The sequence below is a fragment of the Artibeus jamaicensis genome, unplaced genomic scaffold, assembly GCF_021234435.1.
Source record: "Artibeus jamaicensis isolate MK-2021 breed Jamaican fruit bat unplaced genomic scaffold, CSHL_Jam_final contig_793, whole genome shotgun sequence".
Classification (NCBI taxonomy): Eukaryota; Metazoa; Chordata; class Mammalia; order Chiroptera; family Phyllostomidae; genus Artibeus; species Artibeus jamaicensis.
The window spans coordinates 12,546,480-12,571,174 of NW_026521975.1; the positions used below are offsets into that span (position 1 = coordinate 12,546,480).

Sequence of the window (24,695 nt, forward strand, 5' to 3'; positions counted from 1 at the left end):
AACAGGGAAAGCAGGGGGCGTCCTTAGTCCTGCCTCAGAATTAAAGACAATATCTTAATACAAAACCTAGAACAAGTATCTTAGCTCTGTTTGGGAAGGTGGGTGGGCATCCCCTCATGGTTAACAAAGCCTGGGTTAAAGACCAAGGCTAGCCAGAGAGAACTCAGAGTGCTCATGAGGGACTTGCCAAAGGAGGTTCTGGGGATTTTAGGGGTTTTACTGGCACAGCATCAGAGCAGAGAATGCCTGTCCTCATTCCCTAACAGCAGCTCTCAAGTAGCAGAGACCACGACACTCGGGGCGGGAGCCTCAGGGCAGTATCCCTGGGGCAGTCATAAGCTCGGATAAGCAGCCAGGGCAGCTCGGAAACTCAGAGACACAAGGGATCTCATCAGGGCTTTTGGGAAGAGCTAGGGGGCCAAGTGAATTCTGAGTGCAGAATTTGGAGCTATCTTTTGAGCAACCAAAACAGAATTAAAGCCTTAGATATAAAAGTCCAAATATAATAGATACTCCTGTAAAATTCCCAGACTCTGTACATTGAAAAGGACCTTAGTAGTTCTTCTTATACTGACCTGAGATAACTTCCGCCCACGGGCCTAGGGTTCATCCTCGTAAGTGAGAAAGTACTGAGACCAACCTTCCTTTCCTATGGTGGTGCTCAGTCATTAGAAGGCAGCTCTTGTGTCCTCTCTCTCCTAACTTGTCCCCACACTTAGCCTCAGTTTCTTTTTTAAAATTAGAGTTTTTAAAAAGATTTTATTTTATTTTTGTAGAAAGAGGGGAAGGTAGGGAGAGAGATAGAAACATCAGCGTGAGACAGAACATCGATCAGTTGCCTCTCACACACGCTCCTTCTCGCACAAGCCCCAGCTGGGGACCAAACCTACAATCCAGGCCTGTACCCTAACTTGGAATTAAACCAGGGACCTTTTGTTTTGTGGAACAATGTCCAACCAACTGAACCACACCAGTCAGGCCTTAACCTCAGTTTCTTCAGCTTTCTTTCAAATGACATGGACCACATGGTACTGGCTACCCCTTTGGGGGTGACTTCCAATGAGTTCAAGAGTGTTTTGAAATGCCAGGCTCAGAACCCAATGCATGACTCACACACAGCTCAGGACAGGTGTGGTCTGAAAGCTTGAGTGCAATGTTCGAGTGCAAAGCTCGAGGGATTCTGCTGAATCTCTACATTGTACTTCCATTAACCCAGCCTGACCACACTGGCTTTTTTGGCAGCACTCACATTGTTGTTCTTACAGTCAAATAAAAGCTCCCGAACTTTTACGGGCTCTAGGTCTTACCCTCTTCTAAGCTAAAGAGCTGATAGGGAAGAGGAATACAAGACTTGGAGATGAAAATGCAACTCAGTGTTTGCAAATGTGGCTGAGGAAAGCACCAGCTACTGCTGGCCCTGTTGCTGCCCCATGATGGGTACATATGGGGACGGGAAGAAAGAGAGAAGGAAGGACAACGGACTGAATTCGGTGAGAAGATTCTGAGAAATCAAACCACTGCTCCCTGGTTCCTGTCCCCTATACGAGCTTGGTTTTGTATATCCAGCCAAAGAAATCTCTATAATTCTAGGCTCACTGCAGGTCAAGAAGTAGTTATTAGTGGAAGAAGTTAAAGACCCTGTTATGGTAAACTCACCACAGAAAGGCCATACATCCAAAGACATCTGCAGAGAGCCTGTTACAGGGCCAATGGACTCCGCCAATGGACTCCGCCACCGGCCTATGCTCCTCTGCTTTGGGAAACCTGCTCTTACGGGACTTTTCAGTGTCTGCGCTCAACATGTGCCACACCACACCCATGGCTCACACAGACTCCTGACAGTGCTAAGGTGAGCAGCAGCTGTAGAAGAAAGGTAATCCAAAGTATGAAAAAAATACGGACTGTTGGAAACGAATGTTTACTGATACACGTGTAGAAGTTGCCTATAGTGGAGGAGAATACACTGTCTTAAATGACAAATCATCTCCCTGGAGAGGTAAATGAAATGATTTTCATTTGTTGAAAGTCATTTTAATGAGTAACACAGCAGGGCCACCGAACAGCGGGGCGGGGCAGGGTGCGGTTTGCACGGTGGCTACCGTGGGACCGACCGCACACGACAGCTGGCCTGGGCTGTCAAGAGAGGCTCTTGTGGGGAGACGGGATTTGAGTGGGGCCTTGAATAACTATTACACGTCGGGTGAGGGAAAATGAGGGGGAGCGCATTCCAGGGAAGTGGAGTGGTATGGACAGAAATGTGGAGGCAGCACAGCCAAATGCGTGTTTGGGGACAGTGAAGAAAACAATTCCGAGTTCATCAACCACAATAACAAGTGGACGCTGCTAAGACAGGTTGGGCAGAGGCTGCAAAGCATTAGAAATCTGAGTAAATGTGGACTTTCTGTATGGGCCAGTGATTTCCAAACATTGACTATATACCTCTATCAGCATAATTTTGGTTATGCATATCCAAAGCATGGAACTTATTTACAAATTATACACATATATCTGTGCTACTATGTTACCATATGGACATATTAAAACATACACAAAACCATCAAACAATGAGATAAAGAGACGCCAATCTTTCCTTCCTGCATCTCAATAAACTGTCGTGTGCATTGGAGGCACCCCACAGTGGAAACAACTGCTTGTGTGGGCTACAGGGAGGTGGCGAGCCTTCACCGCGGAGGGAGGCAATAAACAGTGCTGCTGAAGGAGCAGCCGCAGAGTGAGGCCGGGAGGCAGACCAGGGCGGGGACAGATCAAGCAATGGATACTGCAATCATGAGGTCAGGGCCCAGGCTCGGGTGGCTAAAGAGAAAATGCAAAAAAATGGTGATTTTTTAAAATCCTCGCCTGGGAACATGCTTATTGACTTTCTTTTTTAGAGAAAGGGGAGGAAGGGAGAGAGAGAGGGAGAGAAACATCCACCAGTTGCCTCTCCAATGAGCCCCAGCCGGGGGCCAAACTGCAACCTAAGCATGTGTCCTGACCAGGAGTTGAACCCACCACCTTTCAGTTTATAGGACGATGTTCCAACCAACTGAGCCAGACTGGCCAGGGCAGGATGATTTTTAAGGAAATAAAATATTTTTTATGGTATTTGGAGAATGAAGAGGCTGTGTGGGTTAGTGTGTAGAGGAAAGGGGAGCAAATAAGGAGTGGCCAGAGAGGGGAGCTTCGAAAAGTGCGTGCAGGCCCATGACAGCGCCCGACCCCCACCAGTGGGGCAGGGAGAGGCGGCAGGAACCGAACAACCCCCCAGAGGCTGGCACTCGTCACTGAAAACACCAGCTAAGGTTTTTTCTTTTTAATTAGGAAGGAAAGTTAGGAGGAAAAGAAGAAAGTCATACAGGTTAAGTTCATTGGTACTCCATGAGAGCTGGGATATTTAAAGAGGGAGTTCCTGTAATTAAAATTACTATCAGGTGGCTTTCCCCGGAGAGTATTTCTCACTCCCTCTCATTCCTGGGCCAAATGGAGAAGGGTTGAAATGGCGCTGATATACAGGACTGCCTGACAGGAGTCTGGCAGGAACACGGACACTTGTCCTAATGAGAGTTGCAGTAAAAACAAAGTGAGTGACATAGATGAGAGCAAAGGAAAGGGCTTCAAATTGTCATGCTGTATCGAGACACTTATTATTATTATTATTATTATTATTCTTGCTTATTCCATTACAGTACATTTACATGTAAAAATGTGGGAGTAAAGGAGCTCTGTCACCAGCATGAATGCCAAAGCCCCGAACCAGCTCAGGCTCATTACAGGATGCGCACCAGCTCCCTTAGTGTCTTGTGGGAGGTGTCCACGTACTTGTGCGCATTCTCCTTCAGAATCAGCCGTCCACTTGTGTGAGTCGCAAGCTAGAAGACTATCTGAGGTCCCCAAATACAATTACTCGGTGCTTTCAAATATCCAATCTGCATTCTGTGTCTCTGCAGCAAAGTTAGCTTCGAGGCTAACCAGACACACATCAGTCACTGTCAAAATGTCGCTGCTCTGGAGCCCAGTGGACCAGGCTTACTGGGAGGCTATTTTGTCTTGAATACCTTTCACCTCTCACCTCTCGTCAATGTCACAATCCCAAAAGAGTCTGTTAACTGCCCACACCCGCTCCCAAACAAATCCCAAAAGCACTCTGGGGCACAGCTTTTTAGAAAGCACCACTAGCTGGAAGCCACCCTGTCAGAGGAACGAGGGTAGGAGCAACAGAGAACACTGCTGACAGATGCCGGGCCCTAGGAGCCACTTGGAGGGGAGATCCAGGCAGAGCTGCCTCTCGGGCCCCACTTACCAGCTTGCTTTTGACCAACTGCTCTATTGCACTGACAAGGTCTGCAGCAGTAGGCACTTCGCTGGAAGCCTGCCGGGCTGCTAGCAAAGAGGAGGACTGCAAGACATTGAGCAGCAGAGGAAAAGCAGATTAGCAAGGAATGAGGAATAGCAATCAGCAAGCAAAACAGCAAGTCCAAAGCTCAAGGCAGGCAAGGCAAGCAAAGCTCTAGGGAGTTTCCAGGGAGGAGGTGACATAGCAGGTGTGGGTGTGGGGCAGGCCTGCCAGACCCTTCATCAGAAATTCTGGTCAGAATTGAAGCAGGAGTGAGACTAGGCCCTCCTTAGGCAGGCCACCTAAGGAGCTGAGGCGGGTGGGGATTTGCTGTGTCCCCTGAGAGGCCAGTAGGTAAGGGCTGTGCTACTGTGAGAGGTGGGGTTGGGGTGGTGGGTGGATAAGACTCGGGCCACTACAGGGCTGCCCTTTGTTCTTCCAGGCTGTGAAAGGAGTCAAAAAAGCTAGCTTGGAGTGTGTTTGAAGAAGAGAAATTATCCTTGCTTTATTTAGGTGTAGATCTTAACATAGATCTTCACTGTGTGTCAAGCAAAAATAAAAAATGCTGGGGGGCAGAGCACTCAGAGACCAGAAAGGTAGACCCCACCCCATGCACACTCAGACACACACACTGCTGCAAACTGGCACACTAGGAGGTAACACAAGGCTTTGGCAGGACTTGTGTAACTTGTTTCCGAGAAGGAGGGACTCTCCTGCTCACAGAGGAGGGAGGCCCAAGGCCAGGGCCTGCCCCTCTTCCCTCACACCCACAATAAGGCTTAGTCCACGTGGGTGTCTGCGCGGTGGCCTGGGGACTCCCACTCACTGAGGAGTGGAGGTAGGTCTTCTCCCTGTTCCTGCTTCAGAAGAAACTGGGGGAACGACCAACCCTATGTGCACATGCAAGCCTTGCCCCCTGGCATGTCAGAGCCGAGGGAGAGGGCGTTCCCAGGGTGCCAGGGTGCACACGCCTTCCGCTTTTGACCCAGATGACCCTGGGAGTGGAGAGTTGGATGTCCAGGGACGAAAATTCCAGTGTGTCCCCAAAGTTAGGGGGGAGAGTTTCAGAAAGGAAGCTTCTTTTTGCCTAATCTAAGTGTGAGTTTAGGTCTTTGCTTCTAAGATAGGGTAAAAAAAAAATGAAATCAATGTAATTAAGAGAGATATAAAAAACACTCTTTTTTTTCCCTCTCCTGGGGAATGCAAGAAAAATGTGTAAGTCTGTTTGGAAATGGAAGTTATCAGTTTTTTATCAGTCTCAGTAATTCTACCCCGGAACTTTTTCCAGGGGCAGAAACGAAAAGAACAAATGTTGTGCGTGACGTGGGACCTGTGTCAGTACTACCCAAAGTGGCAAAGGTTGGAAACAACCTAGGATTTCTGAAAACAGGCGGGTCACGCTCATTATGGCACGTCAAAGACATGCAGTACTCCCAAGCTATTGAAATTACGGTTATGTAGGTAAAATTAATGAGGGTTTAGGAAACATTAAATAAAACACACGTGAACAAATATTAGAAGGAAACACGGAGACCTAATTTCACAACATTAACAATGGGTGGACTTTAAAAAACTCCTTTCACAGTGTTTTTTATAAATTATTTTTATAAATCCAATGCCATTTGCTGAAAGTTCTGAGGATCACCAAAAGACCAGATTCCAAAGGATCTGGAAAAACTTGGCTATTCCAGAAAACCCAAGGCACCGAAGTCCAACAAACAGGACTGAAGAGGGTTAATGAGCATAAAAAGGGACTTGCCATCTGCCTTACTTTGGGCTAAGAAAAGTCTACATAAATGTCTGCGGGTAAATCCGCATTTTTAGTTAAAAGTTATCCAGAAACAACATAACATCCTTCTCCCCAAAATAAGCTGTTCTGAGGGTATCGGAGGGGGAGGGTTCGCGACCTTTACTTATCTTATGCGAACGGGCCCCTCGGTGTGGAGGGCTGAGTGGGACGGCAAGTACTGGGGCGGGAGTGGCCTACCCCACATACACTATCGCCGTTTGCAGAGCATCTCACAAGGATGGGCCTCTGGGAATCCAGGATGGCACCGTGCCATGCTTCTGCTACTTTTTTCCCAACGGTCAAGAGTCAGGGCTGACCCTGGAGACCAGGGTCACCAACATCACCTTAGGAGGGGCCACAACTGTGTGCTTCTCATGGGTGAGTCACAGAGGGTGGCAGCGACCACATCTTAGTCATCATCCTGTCCCTAGAACCTGTCCCTGTGGCACAGAGGAAGCCCTCAATTAATGTCTGTAGGTTCATGACCCAAACGTAAAGCAGAAGTTGAACAAGAAAGAACCGGGCTATCACTAGGAATGCTGAAGCATCTGCGGTCCTTTTTGAGCTGTACCCCAGGTGGTGGTGTATGCTGGAGCCTCAGCACCAGAGGAGCCCGCCCCGCTCAAGGCAGGGCACCAGAGAGCACAGCGCAACCCTGGAGAGAGGCCAGGGGACTACCGCCGCAACCCCCACCCCCACCCCACCACCGAACAACGCTCTGAAAGCAGATGCAAAGTATAGTCACAAACTGAAACCACCACTCCAACCAACTCCAGGGTCCAAAGGACAGCAACTCTAAGAGAAGGCAGGAAAAGCAGAACGCAGTGCATGACTAACACAGCCTCGGGCCTCGGGTCAGAACCTGAAAGCACAGCCAACCTCAGCCTCTGCTCCAGAACAACCGGAATGACCACTCTGCGATTAGAGGCCCAGTGGACATCATGCTTCAGAGAGGCTCCATGAGCCTCTCTGCCAGGGAGTCTGGGCATTTTTGCAAAACAGAGAACATGCGCAAGCTGGCATGTTAGGTTTGCCCACCTCTGACAGCAGCCTCTCCTTCACAGCATCTCTGCCCTCATGCTGTGTTTGCAGAATTTTAACAGCACTGAGCATGACCGGAAGTTACTGTTATTTCAGTTTTAGAGTTGAGCATAGGGAAAACAACCAACTAAAACGAAGGTCATGCAGTCAGGTACGAGAAAACCATTATGGCCTAGAACCACCTCGGATTCCTTTTTGAGACTAATAGTGCCTTTTGGGATCTGCTGCTTCCAAAGACAGAGAGCCATGACCCTTCATCAACAGGACAAGGTGCCAGGCAGATTCCACTCTGAGCACCTGCACACGTGGCTACACTGCCCAGAACGAAGTCAGATTGCCAGGGGAAGGGAGGGGACCCCTACCAAACACAGTCAGAATCTGCATCACCAGGGACTCATGTGGTGTAAGGGGTAACAAGGATGAGAATATTACTACCCACCCCCCCAAAATGAAATCACATGCGTTATGCACTGCTCTTTCAAGTGAGAAAGTAAAGAAGCCCCACCATCTCATCCTGTGCAGGGTCATTGTCAAAGATCTTCATAGGTGGAGGGAGTGGGGTATGTGATTCTTCATCTGGCTCATCTTCACCCCAACCTTTCTTGCTCTTCTAGAACAAAAGAATAGCATTAGTCACTGTTTCATATAGTTAAAAATGCCAGTGGACTTGCAACTTTTAAAAAAGCAATATAGAAGATACTTCCTCTCTCAACAGACTCCTGTTTTTTAGCCCCTACAGAACAGGTACATTTGCTTACCTCGAAGAGCCGTGAGGGCCAAGAGGGGATACACGTGAGAAACACCCGCCCCATTGATTAGCCAGTGAGAAAGCTGAGTGTGGTCAGAGAGAGCCTAACTCTTTACGTGTTTGAAGGACTATTAAACCACAATCTGATCATCACCAGGCTCCACTGCCATTTTCACAGGAAGAAATGGCAGATAGCGTAAAATTACAGAGAGTCTGGTTACATATTAGGAAGTACTTCTTAGCCACATGAGTGACTAGAGTAGGTTAGTTTGCCAGATAAAACAGCTATCTCTTTCCACCAACTAAAACATACCCACTGTATTTTGATCCCAGAATCTCAGCTTTGGAAGGACCCTCAGAGGTCACCCCAAAGGACCTCTTGGCTAACACAGGCATCTCTCTGTTATGTGAGATCATACAGCATTCCAAACCCTTCCAGTATGGGTGTTCATTCATTTTCATGAAAGCTCATTCCATCACTAGTTAGCAACCCCTTGCACCCCTGTGAAGTCTCTTTGAGCTGAAACCTTACCTGTTATAACTTTCACCTGTTAGTCATAATTTTCCCCTCCAGAGCAAACGGGACGTGTCTACTCCCTTTTATATGGGGCCCTGCTCAAGATACTTGCAAACAGCTATAATCTCCCAGCAATCTCCAAGTGAAATGGTCTCTATGCATTCATTCCTATTCTAAACAGGCCTTGCAAGGCTTGATGCAGTCCTTAGCAGCGGCAGGGCACTGGGTGACTAGCTGGCTCCCCTTGGAGCCAAGTCTGGCAAAATTGGCTCTGTTTGCTAGATATCCCGAGTGCTGGCCAATCTGAATTGGTCACGAATCAAACTGGCAAGGTCTTGACAATACACTGAACCTGGGTTACTTAGGCTCAATAAGAAACACTACCGGGGACGAGAGACTGTCTAGTTCACCGCACCCGTGGAAAGATGCCTCCCAGGGCTCCAGGAGGGATGTATGTCAGAAGCCCCTTCCTGACGGCCACCTGTTAATACCTCATCAGCACTGTCTCCCTGAGGGGTCGTCTCATCACCAGGCTTGGGAGATCCCAGGTCAAAGCTCTTCCGACCATCACGCACTTTCTTCTGCTTCTTGATGTTTCCGTCTGCTTTCCCACTGTTCAGCCGGCGCACAGGACTTGTCAGCCACTTCTTAAGGGTGTTGGTGGAGCGTTTGGGGCCGGGGGAGCTATGGATGGAGTTCAGGGAGGGCTGAGCCTGCAGGTTGGCCACGGACTCGGACTTGCCTCCATTTTCACTTGAGGAGTGAGAGTATGCATCTGAGGGAAAAGGACAGACAGAGGTAGCGTGTCAGAGGCGGTTACGGCGCCTGCCAGCCTGGGCATGAGGCAGCTCTGTCCTCAGGAAGCTAGAACACAAGGCAGAATGTCAAGGCCAGCTGCAGACCCCAGTCAAGGACACGCTCTCAGGAGCAGCAGTAGTAACCGACACACACTCAGCTTTTAATGTATGAGGTACCACGGCAGGCGCTGTGGATCCAGAAGAGAAGACAAAGACGCCTTCTTTCACGGAAAGATCAAGGTCCCGAGCAATAGTTACCAACCAGTAACAATGTTATGGAGCAATTATTAGTGTTTTCTAAAGATATGTAAGTCAGTGTTTATTTTCATAAACCTTTTATGTAGCTACACACACACACAGACACACTCACATTCACACAGAAGCAGAGGGAAGGAGAGATGAGTGAAAGAGCAAGTCAGAGCACACAGAGTACAGATAAATTCACACAGAAGTATGTGCCTAATTGCCCAAGTGCTGTTATGCACTCTACACGATAAAGCAGCGGAGTTCAGAGGAGGGTCAGATCAGTGTTGGCGGGACTGGTCTGCAAAGGGGTGGAGAAAGAGATTGTCTGACTAGAGGAGGAGGGAGAAGAAATTCCAAAAGGGAGAGAGAGAGGGGACAAAAGCATAGAGGCAGGAAAATTGGAAAGCTAAGTTATCATAGCCCATAAAGAGATCTTTTGAATGAAATGAAGATTAACAGAGAAGAAACTGGATAGAAGGATTAGTGAGGATACTTAATAATAAACTAGAGGAGTATAAACTTTATTGTGAGACTTAACCAGAATGATGATAAAAAGGTTTTATTTGTTTGTTTGTTAATTAATCTGGTAACTATACAAAGTCTGTCTAGCAATTGTTAATATAACAAGAATGGGTTGCCTGACTTCAGTGTAACCTGGCAGCCAAGGAGAGTGGACTGGAATGCTCATGGCTGACAACTTCACTGTGTTAGTCTGTTGGGACGGTAGACGCTATTGAGTGAGCATGTGCACTGTGTCCCATTCACAGTGAATGTCCCATTCACAATGACTGAACGAATAGAGCAATGACCACATCAAATGTTGCATTAAGCTTGAACATTCCCCTGCAGAAACTATTCAGATGATTCAGAAGGCCACAACTATGGGCAACTGGTGATTGGCAGCTTCATCATGACAACATGCCTGCTCATGCTTCATGTCTTGTGCAGTTTTTTGGCAAAACATCAAATCACCCAGGTGACTCAGCCCCCTGTACAGCCTTATTAGGCACCCTGTGACTTCTAGCTAGCTTTTCCCAAAACTAAAGTCACCTTCGAAAGGGAAGAGATTTCAGACTATTAGTGAGATTCAGGAAAATACGATGGGCCAGCAGATGGTGATTGGGAGAACTGTGTGAGGCCCCAAGGTTTCTACTTTGAAGGGGACTAAGGCATCCTCGTCCTATGTACAATGTCTCTTGTACCTTCTTCAGTAAATAGGTCTATTTTTCATAGTACATGGCTGGATACTTCCTGGACAGACCTCATATATAGCGTATCCCTGGGAAGGGGGCAATTAGAATCTAGCAGGCCACACTAGGGCTGTGCTCAGGGACAGTGAGGAATGAATGGGAGGCATTTCAAAGCAACAAGTGGTACCGTCAGTGTCTGGATGGCAATCAAAGGTGAGTTACTTCTGCATATGCTGCTTCTTCTCATTACCAACATGGTCTTGGGGGAATACCTGACCAGCTTTACCTTGACCCCCCCAACACCCTTCTCCTATCACTCCAGTGCCAGTTTGTATACTGATAGTTAAACCAAACTCATGACTAGGTATTTAAATAAATTATTGGAGTGGTTTTTTTTTAATACCCACTTATCTCTAAAACTGAATCACCTTTTCCCATAATAACTTCATCCTGGACCTAGCCTAAAGGTCTAATTTAGCCTTAGAGGCTCTCTGGCCTAGAAAAAGAAGAAACAAAATCCCGAGAGAAGGTGAATGAATGCTTTTGCCAACAGAGAGCTATCTCTAGCTTCTACAACTAGCTGATCTCAAGGACACCAAGACTGACACTGCAGGGACTTTCTTAGACATTGCGAGAGTTTTGTACATATTTTAGAAAATAACAGTAGACTATTTGGATCGAGAAGCACAAAAAATGAGCTCCTGAAGTTCTCTGCTATGAAGAATAACTTACAGGGCTGCTCTGCTGAGGGAATATTTGGAGATCGACTGACTAGGTTGGCGTCCCTTTAAGGACCGGGTTGTAATCTTATCTCTGAGAATTCCTTGCTGGCCACAGGCTTGAGTATGTTGACATTGCTTCTGAAGTGTTGCTTTGGGTCAAACTCCTGTTCTCAGAAGCCTGGGTGATAAAGATCTCCCCAGCACTGGCAGTGGGACTAGGGCCTTTCTGTTATCTTTCTGCTGATAAGGTACAGAAGCTTTTCATTCACCAGGCCCCTGTGATCCCTCACAGCTTCTTGTAACCCAAGCCTTCAAAACTTAGATTTATCGGCATATACTCTGTCAGCAGATCAATGAGCCCAGCCTCACTAATCGTGCCTTGTGTGACTAAGCAAGACTTTCTGTTCATAGCAAATCATAACTTGGCTTTGAGACTCACTAATGCAAACTTCGACCAGTGGTTCTTTTGCTCCCATTGCCATCTGGTTCTGCTTTGGTGTGTTCTCTACAAATTAACGGCAAGAGTACAAATTACAAAGAACAAATTACAAATCAAGAGTATCCCCAATTTTGGTTTTTTTTTTCTGTGTAAACAATTAGGGCCATTTAACCACAGTCCACATAAAAGAGAATTCAAGAGATGGAAGCAATCTATGATTCATCCTCTAGTTAGGATTCAGACAGAACATTTCTAAATAAATTTTTCTTTCTTTCTTTCTTTCTCTTTTTTAAGAGTGAGTGATTTTTAAAAAATATTTTATTTATTTATTTTTAGAGAGAAGGAAGGGAGGGAGAGAGAGGGAGAGAAACATCAATGTGTGTTTACCTCTCATTTGGCCCCCACTGGGGACCTAGCCCGCAATCCAGGCATGTGCACTGACTGGGAATTGAACCAGTGACCCTTTGGTTCGCAGCCTGTGCTCACTCTGCTAAGCTACACCAGCAAGGGATCTTTTCTTGGTTTGGGTTTTTTTTTCCAGTTTTGAGATATAATTGTTTTATATTTATAATTGTTTTGGTTTTGAGACATATGACATTGTACTTGTCTACGATGTACAACATGACTTGATATATGTATATGTATTGAGAAATGCTTACTATACTAAGTTTAGTTAACATCCATCTCACATAGTTGCAATTTTTTCTTGTGATGAGAACTTTTACTAAATCACTTCAAATGTATGGTTATAAAAGAATGTGGCATAATTTAGTTTGGAAAATTCGTTCTTAGTTTATTACTACTTCAAGGAATGGTTGGTGTGTTACGCTCCTCCCATGGCTGCAGTTAAGCTATTCGGGAATTTGTTCTAGTACCTTTCCTGGCACAGCAGTTAAGGTGCCCACCTGTAACATCTTCAACAGTAATACTATTGTCTCATCATATCTTTCCAAGCTGAGGTAGGTGCTATGTTATTCTCATTTTAAGAAAAAGAGAATCAGACTATTTGAAGACCCCAAAGGCTCATAGTTAGTAAATGTCTGCAAGGCAAGACTTCAACCCAGACATGACTCCATGGCACAAATATCTATATCTTATTCCTGCATCTGTGTTCATTCCATGTGTTCCTTTAGCCTCTACAGTTATTGTAAAAAGGAGCATGAAGTCACTAGTCTTGGCAGCATTCCAAATACACAGTTATATATAATTTATATAAGTTGTAAAATGTCAACATTGAAAATAGTCTCATAGCACTAATTTCATGGTGAAGGCAATGGAGGTTTTGATACGGGAAACCACAGTCACAGTTAAGTTGATCACAGAGCTGGGACCAGAACCCAGTCATCTCTGAGTCTGCTCTGGTGCCTTGAAACAAGGCTTCCTCTTTAGCCCTGAGGTGTAGAATTGCCCATTAGACTGATGTCTGGTTTTGAGTCACTGGAAAGACAAATGTGTCCCCGGACATGGCAGGTAAATAAAGTTCCCCAGATGTCCCCCATTTGCTTTCCAGATCAGAAAAAAAATAATATTCTGAGGCTAATTTTACTGTGAAATATTTTTAAATACAGAAAAAATTTAACATCTACATAGCTGCCATTTAGATATGATAAATGTAAATAGTTTTCCATATTTTTGCTTGTTTTTCAAAACTGAAATAAAATATTGTATAGTTGAAGCCTTCTTATTATTTTTGCCTATTTGCCATCCTATTACCCACTTTCTCTGCCCAGAGTGAAATTCTCTACCGCTGTGAGTGGGCACCTTTCCCTCGATGTTGTTAGCCACTTATCATGTGTGCAAATATATCATTCTGTTGTGTTCATATTTTACATAATTGCCATAATGTAGGTATTACTTTGTAACTTGCTCTTTTATTCAAAATTATTTGATTTATCTGTGTTCATACAGTAGATCTATAAACTTCATTCACTTTAAATTGTTGAATGATATTCTTTCTTAGGACATATGATGTTTGTGATATGTTATCCCAACAGTAGACATTTAGGCTGTTGCACTCCCCCCCGCCCCCACAGGAATGTAGTGGTTTTAAGCAGAGTCCTGTACAGCGCTCTTGGCACACGGGTGAGAGTTCCTCTGGGACAGGGCTTCCCAAACTGACCTGTGGTCAGAGACCCAGTTTTCTTATTTCCAGTCTGTTGTGGACCAATACTTTTATAACATTCAGTCACATTCTTAAGTGTCATAGAAATGTCGAATTATTATAAAAGCTTCTGAATGCTCGCTCTTATTTCCTTTACTTATCTCACTGTGGATTGGAAACAAACAGCTCACCTTTGCTGTCTGCCAATCCCACACTGAGTAGCGCTGCTCTCAGTTCTGCAGCATTTAAATCACATATCAGGTCTTCCCAGAAAAAGTCCAGCCATTGTTAATATAATGAGAATGGTCTGAGCGACACTGAAGTAACCTGGCAGCCAAGAAGAGTGGCCTGGAATGTGCATGTGTAAACAATGATGACATCACTGTACTAGTCAGTGGAGGTGGTAGATGCTGTTGAGTGAGCATGTGTTCTGTGTGGCCATTGCATTCACAATGACTGAGCAAGTAGAGCAACAAATCTGCATCAAATTTTGCATGAAACTTGAACATTCCTCTGAGGAGATGTTCAGATGATTCATAAGGTCAACTGGTGATTGGCAGCTTCATCATGACAATATGCCTGCTCATTCATCATGTCTCGTGCAGAGAGTTTTTTGGTGAAACATCAAATCACCCAGGTGATTTGCACACACGGGTGCTCCCCTACAGCTCAGATATGGCACCCTGTGAGTTCTGGCTTTTCCCAAAACTAAAATCACCTTTGAAAGGGAAGAGATTTCAGAATATTAGTGAGATTCAGGAAAATATGACATGACAGCTGATGGTGATTGGGATAACTGTGTGAGGTCCCAAGGTGCCTACTTTGAAGGGGACTGAGATGTCATTGTCCTGTGTACAAGGTTTCTTGTATCTTCTTTAACAAATGTGTCTATTTTTCATAGTACATGGCTGGACACCTTCTGGGCAGAACTTGTACATCAAGGTGGAGCTCTGGGTTTAGAGAATACATATCACTTACTTCACCAGGTGTCATAACATTGCTCTCTGAGCTACTTCCATCAACTGTGTGCAAAAGCTCTCATTCTCCTGCCTTCTCCTTGGTGTTCAGTTATGTACAGTTGCACATAATGTTCCTCTGGAAAAATTAAATGTGTTCTCCCTGACTCTGAACATATACTTCAAAGAAGTAAACTGAAATAAATGTAGAACGCTTCAAGAAGAAATGCAAAGGTAAAAACCTATGCCTCTAGATCAATAGGAAATGCATCCTATAGTTGGTATCTCACCAAAATAGAGAAAAATATCTCTGTTTCTATTGGAAAAATAGAAAACCTGGCAGGGTAATCCACGAAGCTGAAGGTCCAACTTCATAACCTGAGTAGCACAAGCTTACGTGCTTGGCCATTGTAATATCATGATACTAATGAAGTCAAGGAAATCTAAATGAGCCAACAAACAACAAACTCTTACCAATCAACAGATTTTATACTATTTTCATCCCTACTTTCTTGACTCACCACTCTCAACCACTCAATCTCTTCCTTAGTACTCGAGGGAGAAAGACATGCTATACGGTCACGAAACATATTCCGAAGCTCAACCAATAGCTAGAGACTTCCTGACACCCACACTCATCTTGTAATGATATTTTGTTGAACTTGACTTTGAGAAGCTCTGCCAGTCTGATAATTTTCCTGCCTTGCTTATCTCATCTGAGAACAACCTACTGGTGCCTATTTGGTGGATTGCAACACAGAGACGACCGGGGTTCTGAACCTGCTTGGCCACGAGCTGGCTGGGTGGCAACGGACAGACACTCAGGCCTCTGTTTCTTCATTGACAAAATGGAAAGATTAGACAGGATGCATTTAGAGCCTGGCTCCACCACTGATGGAGTGTGTGACGCTCAGCCTGTTACTGAGCCTCTCTATATTTTGTTTTCCTCATCAGTAAATGAAGATAATATTAGTATCTATCCCATAGGGTTGTTATTAGAATTAATGAATTAATATTTATAAAGTGCTGAAAATACTTTAGATCCATGGGAAGCACCATTTAAGTTAAATCAAAATCAATAAAACCAGAAAAGTCTTCCCTAATTCCATGGCTGTGAGTTTTTAAAAAAATATATTTTATTGATTATGCCATTACAGTTGTCCCATTTCCCCCCTTCATTTCCCTCCACCCTGCATACCCCTCCCCACCATTTCCCCCCTTTAGTTTATGTCCACATGTCACAAGTTCTTTAGATTCTATATTTCCCATACTATTCTTGCCCTCCCCCCTATTTTCCACCTATCATCTATGCTACTTATTCTCTGTACCTTCACCCCCCTTCTCCCCCTCCCACTCCCCTGTTGCTAACCCTCCATGTGAACTCCATTTCTATGGTTCTGATCCTTTTAGTTTGCTTTTGTTTTAGGTGTGGTTGTTAATAACTGTGAGTTTGCTGTCCTTCCACTGTTCATATTTTTTATCTTCTTTTTCTTAGATAAGTCCCTGTAACATTTCATATAATAAGGGCTTGGTGGTGATGAACTCCTTGAACTTGATGTTATCTGAGAAGCATTTTATCTGCCCTTCCATTCTAAATTAAAGCTTTGCTGGATAGAGCAATCTTGGATGTAGGTCTTTGGATTTCATGACTTGGAATACTTCTTTCCAGCCCCTTCTTGCCTGCAAGGTCTATTTTGAGAAATCTGCTGACAGTCTGATGGGAACTCCTTTGTAGGTGACTGTCCCCTTATCTCTTGCTGCTTCTAGGATTCTCTCCTTCATTTTAATCTTGGCTAATGTAATGATGATGTGCCTTGGTGTGTTCCTTCTTGGGTCCAACTTCTTTGGGACTGTCTGAGCTTCCTGGATTTCCTGGAAGTCTATTGCCTTTGCCAGATTGGGGAAATTCTCCTTTATTAGTTTTTCAAATAAGTTTTCCACTTGTCGCTCTTCCTCTTCCCCTTCTGGTACCCCTATAATTTGGATGTTGGAACATTTAAAGATGTCCTGGAGGTTCCTAAGCCTCTCCTCATTTTTTTTTGAATTCTTGTTTCTTCATTCTTTTCTGTTTGGTCATTTTTTAATTCCTTCTGGTCCACTCCCTTGACTTCAGTCCCAGTTTCCTTTCCATCACTATTGGTTTCCTGTGTATTTCCCTTCATTTCAATTAGTTTAGCCTTCATATTTTCCTCTAATTTGTGACTAAAATCAACCAGTTCTGTGAGCATCCTGATCACCAATGTTTTGAGCTGTGCATCTGATAGTTTGGCTATTTCTTGGTCACTTAGAATTATTGGCTCTGGGGCTTTGAGTTGTTCTTGAGCCATAATGTTTTGGTCTGTTCGAGCCTGTTATGCATGAGGGGTGGAGCCTTAGGTGTTCACCAGGGTGGGGGGTGACCCAGTGGCTGGGTTGTGACACTGTATGTGGGGGCAGGGTCAGAGAGGGAGCAATGGAAGTCCCCTCTACTGCTTCCTGCAAGCTGCTGGGGCCTGCGTGGTCTGTCTCACTGCTCACTCCTTTGCCTGGTTTATCTGCACGTGAATGTGTGACCATAGTCAGCCTGTTGCCTTGTACCCTCACTGGGTCTCCCCATTGCCACCCCGCACCTGCGATCTGCCAACTGCTGCCTGCGCACCTGGGTTGGTCTGGCCAATTTTTCCTGTGCAACCCTACTCCGCCAGCTGCTGGCTCCGCCCCTCTTATTGGTCTGGCTGAACGGTTCGTTATTGTCGGACTTCTGTACATTCAATTTTCTGTGTTTTGGTTGCGTTTTTGTTACTAAAACTTTGTTGTCTTTAAACTTGATTGTGCAAGGAGGCACAATGTTTCCACCTACACCTCCATCTTGGCCAGAAGTCCACGGCTGTGAGTTTTTTTCTGTATGCTCCTCCATTCCATCTGTATGTTCTTCCAAAGGCCAGACTAGATAACTTGAGGCCATTTTTAGCTTCAAAGTTTTGTGCATTATGAAAGCAATGAAAAACTCAATGATGCCAGATGCCATTCTGTGTCACTCTCCCTCTCCATGTCACGTAACCACTCCTATGACCAATGCCTACAGTCTCCTCTGAGAGTCAGGCAGTCACAGGTTTGGACTACCGAGCAGTTGGTGTCCCCCTCCTCCACTGTTTAGAAGGGTAAGCAGTTTCCTTATTTCTGGTGGTATCTACAGAATGGGAGCTTCTGCTGGACTTTATGACCAGGCAACTGGACAACTGAAGAGATTAGGGTCTCAGGTTGCTTGCTTGGTTTTGGTTTTTAATCACAGAAGCATGTTTCCAAGCAGCACAGGGATGAGAGCTGCCTGATTGACATGAAAATGAAAACTAGAATAGCCCGTGAGAGTCTGTGCACTGAACATGTCGTTACAAGTCAATTGTCTATGTGGAATATTGTCCTTCTCTTACTTAGGTAGTCCTTCATTAGGAGACGAAAGAGGATACTTGTGTACAACCGACTACACTAGGCATCTGTTATATCTAAACACAGCTCCTTTATAAACTCAATTTCCCTTTTACAAAGTTTCAACTCATATTTATTTCATATTTATGTTGCACCTTAAAAAAAACTCCTACCTTTTTTGTTCCAGTGTAAATTCTGAAAAACTATTCTGGAAGCAAAATATATTGATGACTTATAAGTCATCAAAGATTACAAATTTAGGATATGGCCAATGCCTTATGGCTGCATCCACAGGATTGTCATACGCTATTTTTCTAATCACGAAATGTTGATTCAGCCTTCTTTCCACTGACCTCTAAGTGAACTGACAGTAAAGAAGGACTCTACCTCCTAAGCAAAAGGAGAAAACAGTTTTATTAGTTTTGTGGGTTTACTGTCCCTGAAGACCAGGAACAGTGTTGCTGAGGGGCTAGGCTGGGCCCCCAGAGAGCCTATGTATGGGTAGGTGCTACCCAAGGTTTCTGCAGATCCTGAGCACCCTGGATGCGTAACTCATTAAGCTGGCCCATCATTTTCTACAATGCTTCGAAGGGCACAACTCAAGACTGAAAAACTCATTTGCAACCCATTTTTCTGGAGTTCAGTGATAGTATTCTATCACACCCTCCAAAAAGGAATGTGATAGTCTTTCACATTCTGTACTGTGTAATTGCTTAAGAAAGGGGGAGGTATTCTTGTTCTATATTAAATACACCTATTTTATCTAAATAGTCAGTAGGTCTACAAATGTCCCCCTGGTATTAATCATAATGCTGTATTGGACACTTTGATTCCAAGGACCAAAGTCAGAAGGTATCACTAAGTATTTAGCAAATATTTACAGAAGACTCCTCAGTCTCTGTTCTTTTGTTTTGCTTTAGCTCCAACGTTATAAGAGTAACTGTAAACTCGTCCTTATTGTTTTTCATGGCTTAAACTGTATAAGAAAAATGCATTTCAGTACATCTGTTTGCAGATTATACACCCAAACATTGCTGTTTTCTTTGGTTTCTGTAAATAATCTGCTAAATATAAAAGTTATCGATTCCACATATGACTAAAATCATTACCAAAGTAAAAAGAACTTTTTAAGAGAAAAAGCAAAAATTACCAAAGTGTTTTTACACTGGAAATTGCACATTTAGAGAAGGGCATATAATGGGAAGGTAAAGGTCGAAAATCCTCTGGGCACTAAATACATAAATCCAATTCTTTGTAAGCAGGGACAGCAGAACACCTTCCGCAGTTATCAATATGCCCTTCGTGGCATAAGATAAGGACTCTGGCAAGACTTTCAGTGGCGCGCCTGTGAAACCCCGTGTCCTGGATGCACACTCAGCCGTGGTCCCGAAGCTACAGACCACCAGATCTTGGCACGGTTGGCTTCTCCCCAAAAACCATTTGGTTGACCACTTGGTACCAGAGGATGAAGAAAGCTGTTATGGTGACAGTAATTGGAAATGAGGAGGAGGAGAATCAGCCTGGTCCAGAAATACTGTTTCTTTTTTTTTTTTTTTTTTAAGATTTTATTTATTTATTTTTAGAGAGAGGAGAAGGGAGGGAGAAAGAGAGAGAGAGAGAAACATCAGTGTGTGGTTGCCTCTTGCTCGCTCCCTCCTGGGGACCTGGCCATCAACCCAGGTATATGCCCTGCCTGGGAATCAAACCATGGACCCTTTCCTTTGCAGTTCGGTACTCAATCCATTGAAGCCACACCAGCCAGGGCAAGAAATACTGTTTCTTACCACTAGGAAACTCACTGTCCTTGCAATTGCTCCTCCCGCTTGGCAAACACATCTTGGCTCAGGATATTCCTTTCCCCATCTCTATGCCATACTCAAGTCCCCAGTACATGGTGCAAGCCCCTGCCTGCTGCTTCTCGTGCCATAGCTTTTATAAAGGACTTGGTTCAGGAATCTCTTTTCCAGCGAGTCCTTTGCCAACCCACCACCTTTTACCGCACCACTTTACTCAGGCTTTAGGTATTTTTTAATAATTTGTTTTTATATCTAAATCCTTATAATTTGGAACATCCATGATTAACTTCCCCCACAAAACTGAGTACAAAGTGAAGGACCACTCTGAGCCTTAAAGTGTATTGTACTGGACTGTATCTTAGTTCATTTCCACTGATTGGCCCCCTTCTCTTCCCCACCCTCCTGTTCCTGCCCTGGTAGAACACAGAGATCTGAGACGTGGGGATGATTCCAAACCCAGTGGCACCCACAGCGGACGGGAACCCTTTTCATACTCAGAGCCCATTGGGACATTAGCTCCTAACACCAGGGTCTCCTCCCGCAGACAAAACAATCTGCACAGGGGTGAAAGGTCAGCACCTCTGGCTTCAAACGAGAAGACCCCTTTGTAGTTCCCTTCGAACTCAATCCAGATCTCCCTCAACCACTGTGGGCTTCTGCAGTGCCTGCCCCGCTCCCCCCAGCCCCACATCTGTCCCTGACTCCCACTGGGACGCCACTGAATGCAGAGGTTGAGATGATAATGTTCTCACCTCAGTTCCCCCTGTGTACTCTTCTCTCTGAGCCAGAGACGGGGGGGGGGGGGAGAGCCCTCACCCAGACAAGCATATCCTGAACGTGCAAGGCCATTGCTGTGACACGTGGCCACAATGACTTGCTTGATTCACTATCTTCTAGTTGTATTGGGAAGTTAGGGGCCAAAAAATTCCCTCTCTTTCTTTCTTTCAGTTTCACCAACACTTTCTCTATATTCCATGGGTGGATTCCAAAGCTTGACATATCAGATGAAGGAAAAGTCAGTGAAAGCAGCTCTGCTGTTTTTCCAAGAGTAAATGTTCTAGTTATCACCTCCACCTAGATACCCATTTCATTCCCCCGGACCAGTCCATGGCCTCTGGAGAGGGTACACACACATTTATTCCAAACCGTGAAGTAGAGGACTCTTCTAAAAACCTTCTAAACTGTTCAAAACATAACCACCTAAAGAACATGGTAAAACTTCGCAAGTTCAGACGGAGAAATAAATATGACATATTAGTATAAAACCTAAATACAGATTTATATTTAAGAAATGCTTTCTACGTGTGACAGGGAAATAAGAATCAGTGGATAAGCCAGAACTGAGGTAACCTGAGATCTGCTTTCTTTGTTTTCCTTCTTCTCTTTTTTTTATCCTAACCCAAGGACTTGCTCCTGGATTTTTAGAGAGGGGATTGGAGGGAGGGAGAGAAACACAGATATGAGCAAGAAACATCAATTGGTTGCCTCTCACACGTGCCCGACTAAGGACTGAACCCAGAACATAGGCATGTGACCTGACTGGTAATCAAACCTGCCCCCTTTGTATTTATAGGATGATGCTCTAGCCAACTGAGCCACACGGGCCAGAGCTGAGATCTACTTTGCTTTATAAAGAGATCATGAGCACAAGGAGGTCATCTAATCATGACACGGGGCACCTGCCAAGTTGCGAGGCTAGGGCAGGCATCGTCTTCCAGCTGTACCTCTTCACGTGCACCCTTCCCAAGCTCCATCCCGGACAGGTAGACAGGTTTCCCTAGCAAAACAGGGCCACTCCTGACTCTAGGATGTATATGTACTCACACCCGAGTCTTCTCCTAGGCTTTTAAACAAGGCCTCAGGTGGATTGAATGAGTTCTCTAAAACAGTTTACCCTATTAATTTACATAGTAGCGTTTTCTGCTTTTCTTTTCAGATTGTGTGCATGTAAATCAACTTGGGTAATATTCACCAAGCCTCCAAATAAGAGTATACGAATCATTGTATAGAGATGAACACTCTTCCGGAGAATAATCAAGGCTATCTTTCAGCTAGCTTTTCTCTCCTGCAAGCAGTTCCTTCATTCACAAGGATTTCTGTACTGATATTTTCTTCCTATTCCCACTGCCACTGCCCAAATTTAGACCTTTTAGATCCATTTGCTTTAACCATGTAACAACCTCTAAACTGGTTTCTCTGTATCTTTTTCTTTTTCTCTTATCCATGTGACCTATCTTTTCTACCAGAACAATTACATTGCCTTGTGCAAGTCGCTGTTCACAACGGGATCAGTAAAGTCTACCCGGTCAGCCTGCCGTTTACGTTCCATGGCCAAGTCTGAGTTTACCTTTCAGGCTCTGTGAGTTTCCGTTCTTTGATAATCCAAGGTCCTCAGACCGTGGTCCCTGGACATGCAATGGAAGCACTATCTGGGAACTTGTTAGAAATGCAGATTCTTGGGGTCCACTCCAGAGCTACTAGATGAGAAACTGTGGGGGTGGCCCAGCACTCTGTGCATTGACAAGCCCTCCAAGTAATTTCGATGTATGCTGATGTCTGAAAAAAAACTACTGGACGTGAACCCTCCTCGGAGGTCTAACTGTTCAGTTCACTGCACCACGCATGTTACATTCCTCAGTTCCTCTCAGAGACAGCAGCTCATACCACCCTGCTGCTCGCTCTCTGCTTGTCTAAAGACCTGTTAGATGACTAAGTCCAGCACGTTCTCTTATTTCCTTGAGCATATATCTTGCACCATTCCTTTGGCACAGAAAAATACTTGTGTGCATAGCCTCCCTAACTCTAAGCAAAGTCCCCAAGGACAGAGGTGTCTGTCCTCCAGCCTTACATCCCCAGAACAAACTCTTTGGTCACCAAGGAGCTCATTAAATGGTTGGTGATAAACAGCTAAGGAAAAAGAAAGAGAAATCATTGGAGTCCAATGACTTTTAGGTCCAGAGACTTTTAAGAAAAACTCAATGTCAGTGAGGCACTAGTCTCTTAAACATAGAGACTATTAATATCGGCTAGTGCTTTCTGTTCCTTAAGATATTCTGAGTATTGCCCAATCAATTAAGATTAACTGAATGAAATTACCAGTACCTATTTCCTTACTTCAGGACTTTTAGGAAACTTTAATATGTTAATTAACTTGCTCAAATAGAGGATGACTCTCCAAGAACATATAAATACCAGATTCTACTAACATGTTGTAGAAAGAGGACTGGTTAGCATTGGTCTGGAATGCAAAAGGTGAGTCAGATTCCCGAGATGGTATCCTGACAGCAGGGATGCCAGTCAAACTTGAAACCTCTTATGAACACTCAAGTTGGAGATAAGTTACAGTCGGTCCAGTTATTTTTGGCTCGTGCACTATCACCTCAGAGTCTACCCAGAAGCCAGCGGGAAGCCTGACCTGGATTTCACTTATGAAGTGCCCTTCGGTAGTAACCTTAACCAAAGATCACCCAGCCAGACTTAATTACAGAGGCAGAGGGAAAGGCTGAAGCAGGGTGACGCTGGAAAATTTAAGACTGTAATTAAGCACTACTTAACTGAAAAGGCTGCAACGGAAATTCTCCTAGGGAACCTGAGGGAAGGAGGAGGAGGAGGAGGAGGAGGAGGAGGAAACGGCCTATCTGCGGGGACAAACAGGTGGCTGGTGGTCAGTACTACCTGTTTTTAGTGTTCTTTTTTTGGCAAACTACATTTTGGGGGGTAGTGGTGGTGAGAATGACAGTGTTAAGGTTTACCGTCTTCTGGACTTAAGGTAGTTTGAGACCCTGCAGTCATAACACAGTGCTGTTTCTCCCAAGTTTCTGTGCCAAGAGAATTTTCCTCTAGGTCCCACTACCTGGCTTGGAAAAAGCGGCAGACAAACAAGTTGAGTTCAGTCTGTGCGTCCCGGCCAAGCACAAGGTCTCGTTCCACATTTCTGTACTCTCCGTGTGCTCCTGCAACGGCGCCCTCCCGGTCCTCCTCCCTGGCCTCCGAGCCCAGCACACCACTCGCACTGAGAGCCCGTGGCCAGGAAAGCCCACCGCCTCAGCCTGCTGGGAACGAGATTCACAAGTGTGATCCCACTGACATCATTCCATGAAGACTTTTTTTGACATAATTTCAGATTTAGAAAAAAAAATGCAAGATTGGTGCGAAGAATTCACCCATCCTGCAAATATTAATATTTACCACTTGTTTTTTTTCTTTTTCCTCTCTTTCTTCACTTGCTCTCACTCTTCCTGAGCTGTCTGAGAATAAGTTACACAGAAGACTCCTTCTTATCCCTGAATTTTTCAGTGTAACTTTCCGAGACACAAGGGTGTCCTCTTACACAACCACAGTTAGCAAAATCAGGAATTTAACAGTGATACTCTACTCAGAAGTTACCAATCCTTCCCACAATGTCCTTCACAGAAAAAAGGTCACATCTTTCGTTACTCGGACAGACTGATGCGTACGAGGTGGTTATTTTGGGATTTCGATGTGGGTTTGCTGAATGTTCCCTCATGATTAGGATTCGATTAGAGTGGCATTTTTGGCAGGAATACCCCTGAAAATACTGTATACCATGTGAGGACACATGTAATATTGATGTGATCCAATTCTAATGGTGTTC

General features: G+C 44.7%; 1 protein-coding gene across 8 annotated transcripts in view; it reads right to left on the reverse strand.

Annotated features, from left to right (window-relative positions):
• Positions 1-24,695, reverse strand: part of LOC128625729 (kalirin-like) — a 109,541-nt gene that overhangs the window by 60,092 nt on the left and 24,754 nt on the right. For 2 of the 8 annotated variants that reach the window (XM_053672929.1, XM_053672928.1), the window contains exons 2-4: positions 8,920-9,203; positions 7,669-7,773; positions 4,301-4,396 (exon numbers count right to left, since the gene is read on the reverse strand). In XM_053672929.1, coding sequence (XP_053528904.1) covers positions 4,301-4,396; positions 7,669-7,773; positions 8,920-9,203 — 485 coding nt within the window. The remainder of the gene's footprint in view (positions 1-4,300; positions 4,397-7,668; positions 7,774-8,919; positions 9,204-24,695) is intronic. The other 6 variants (XM_053672930.1, XM_037132174.2, XM_037132201.2 and 3 more) reach the window with 3 other exon arrangements.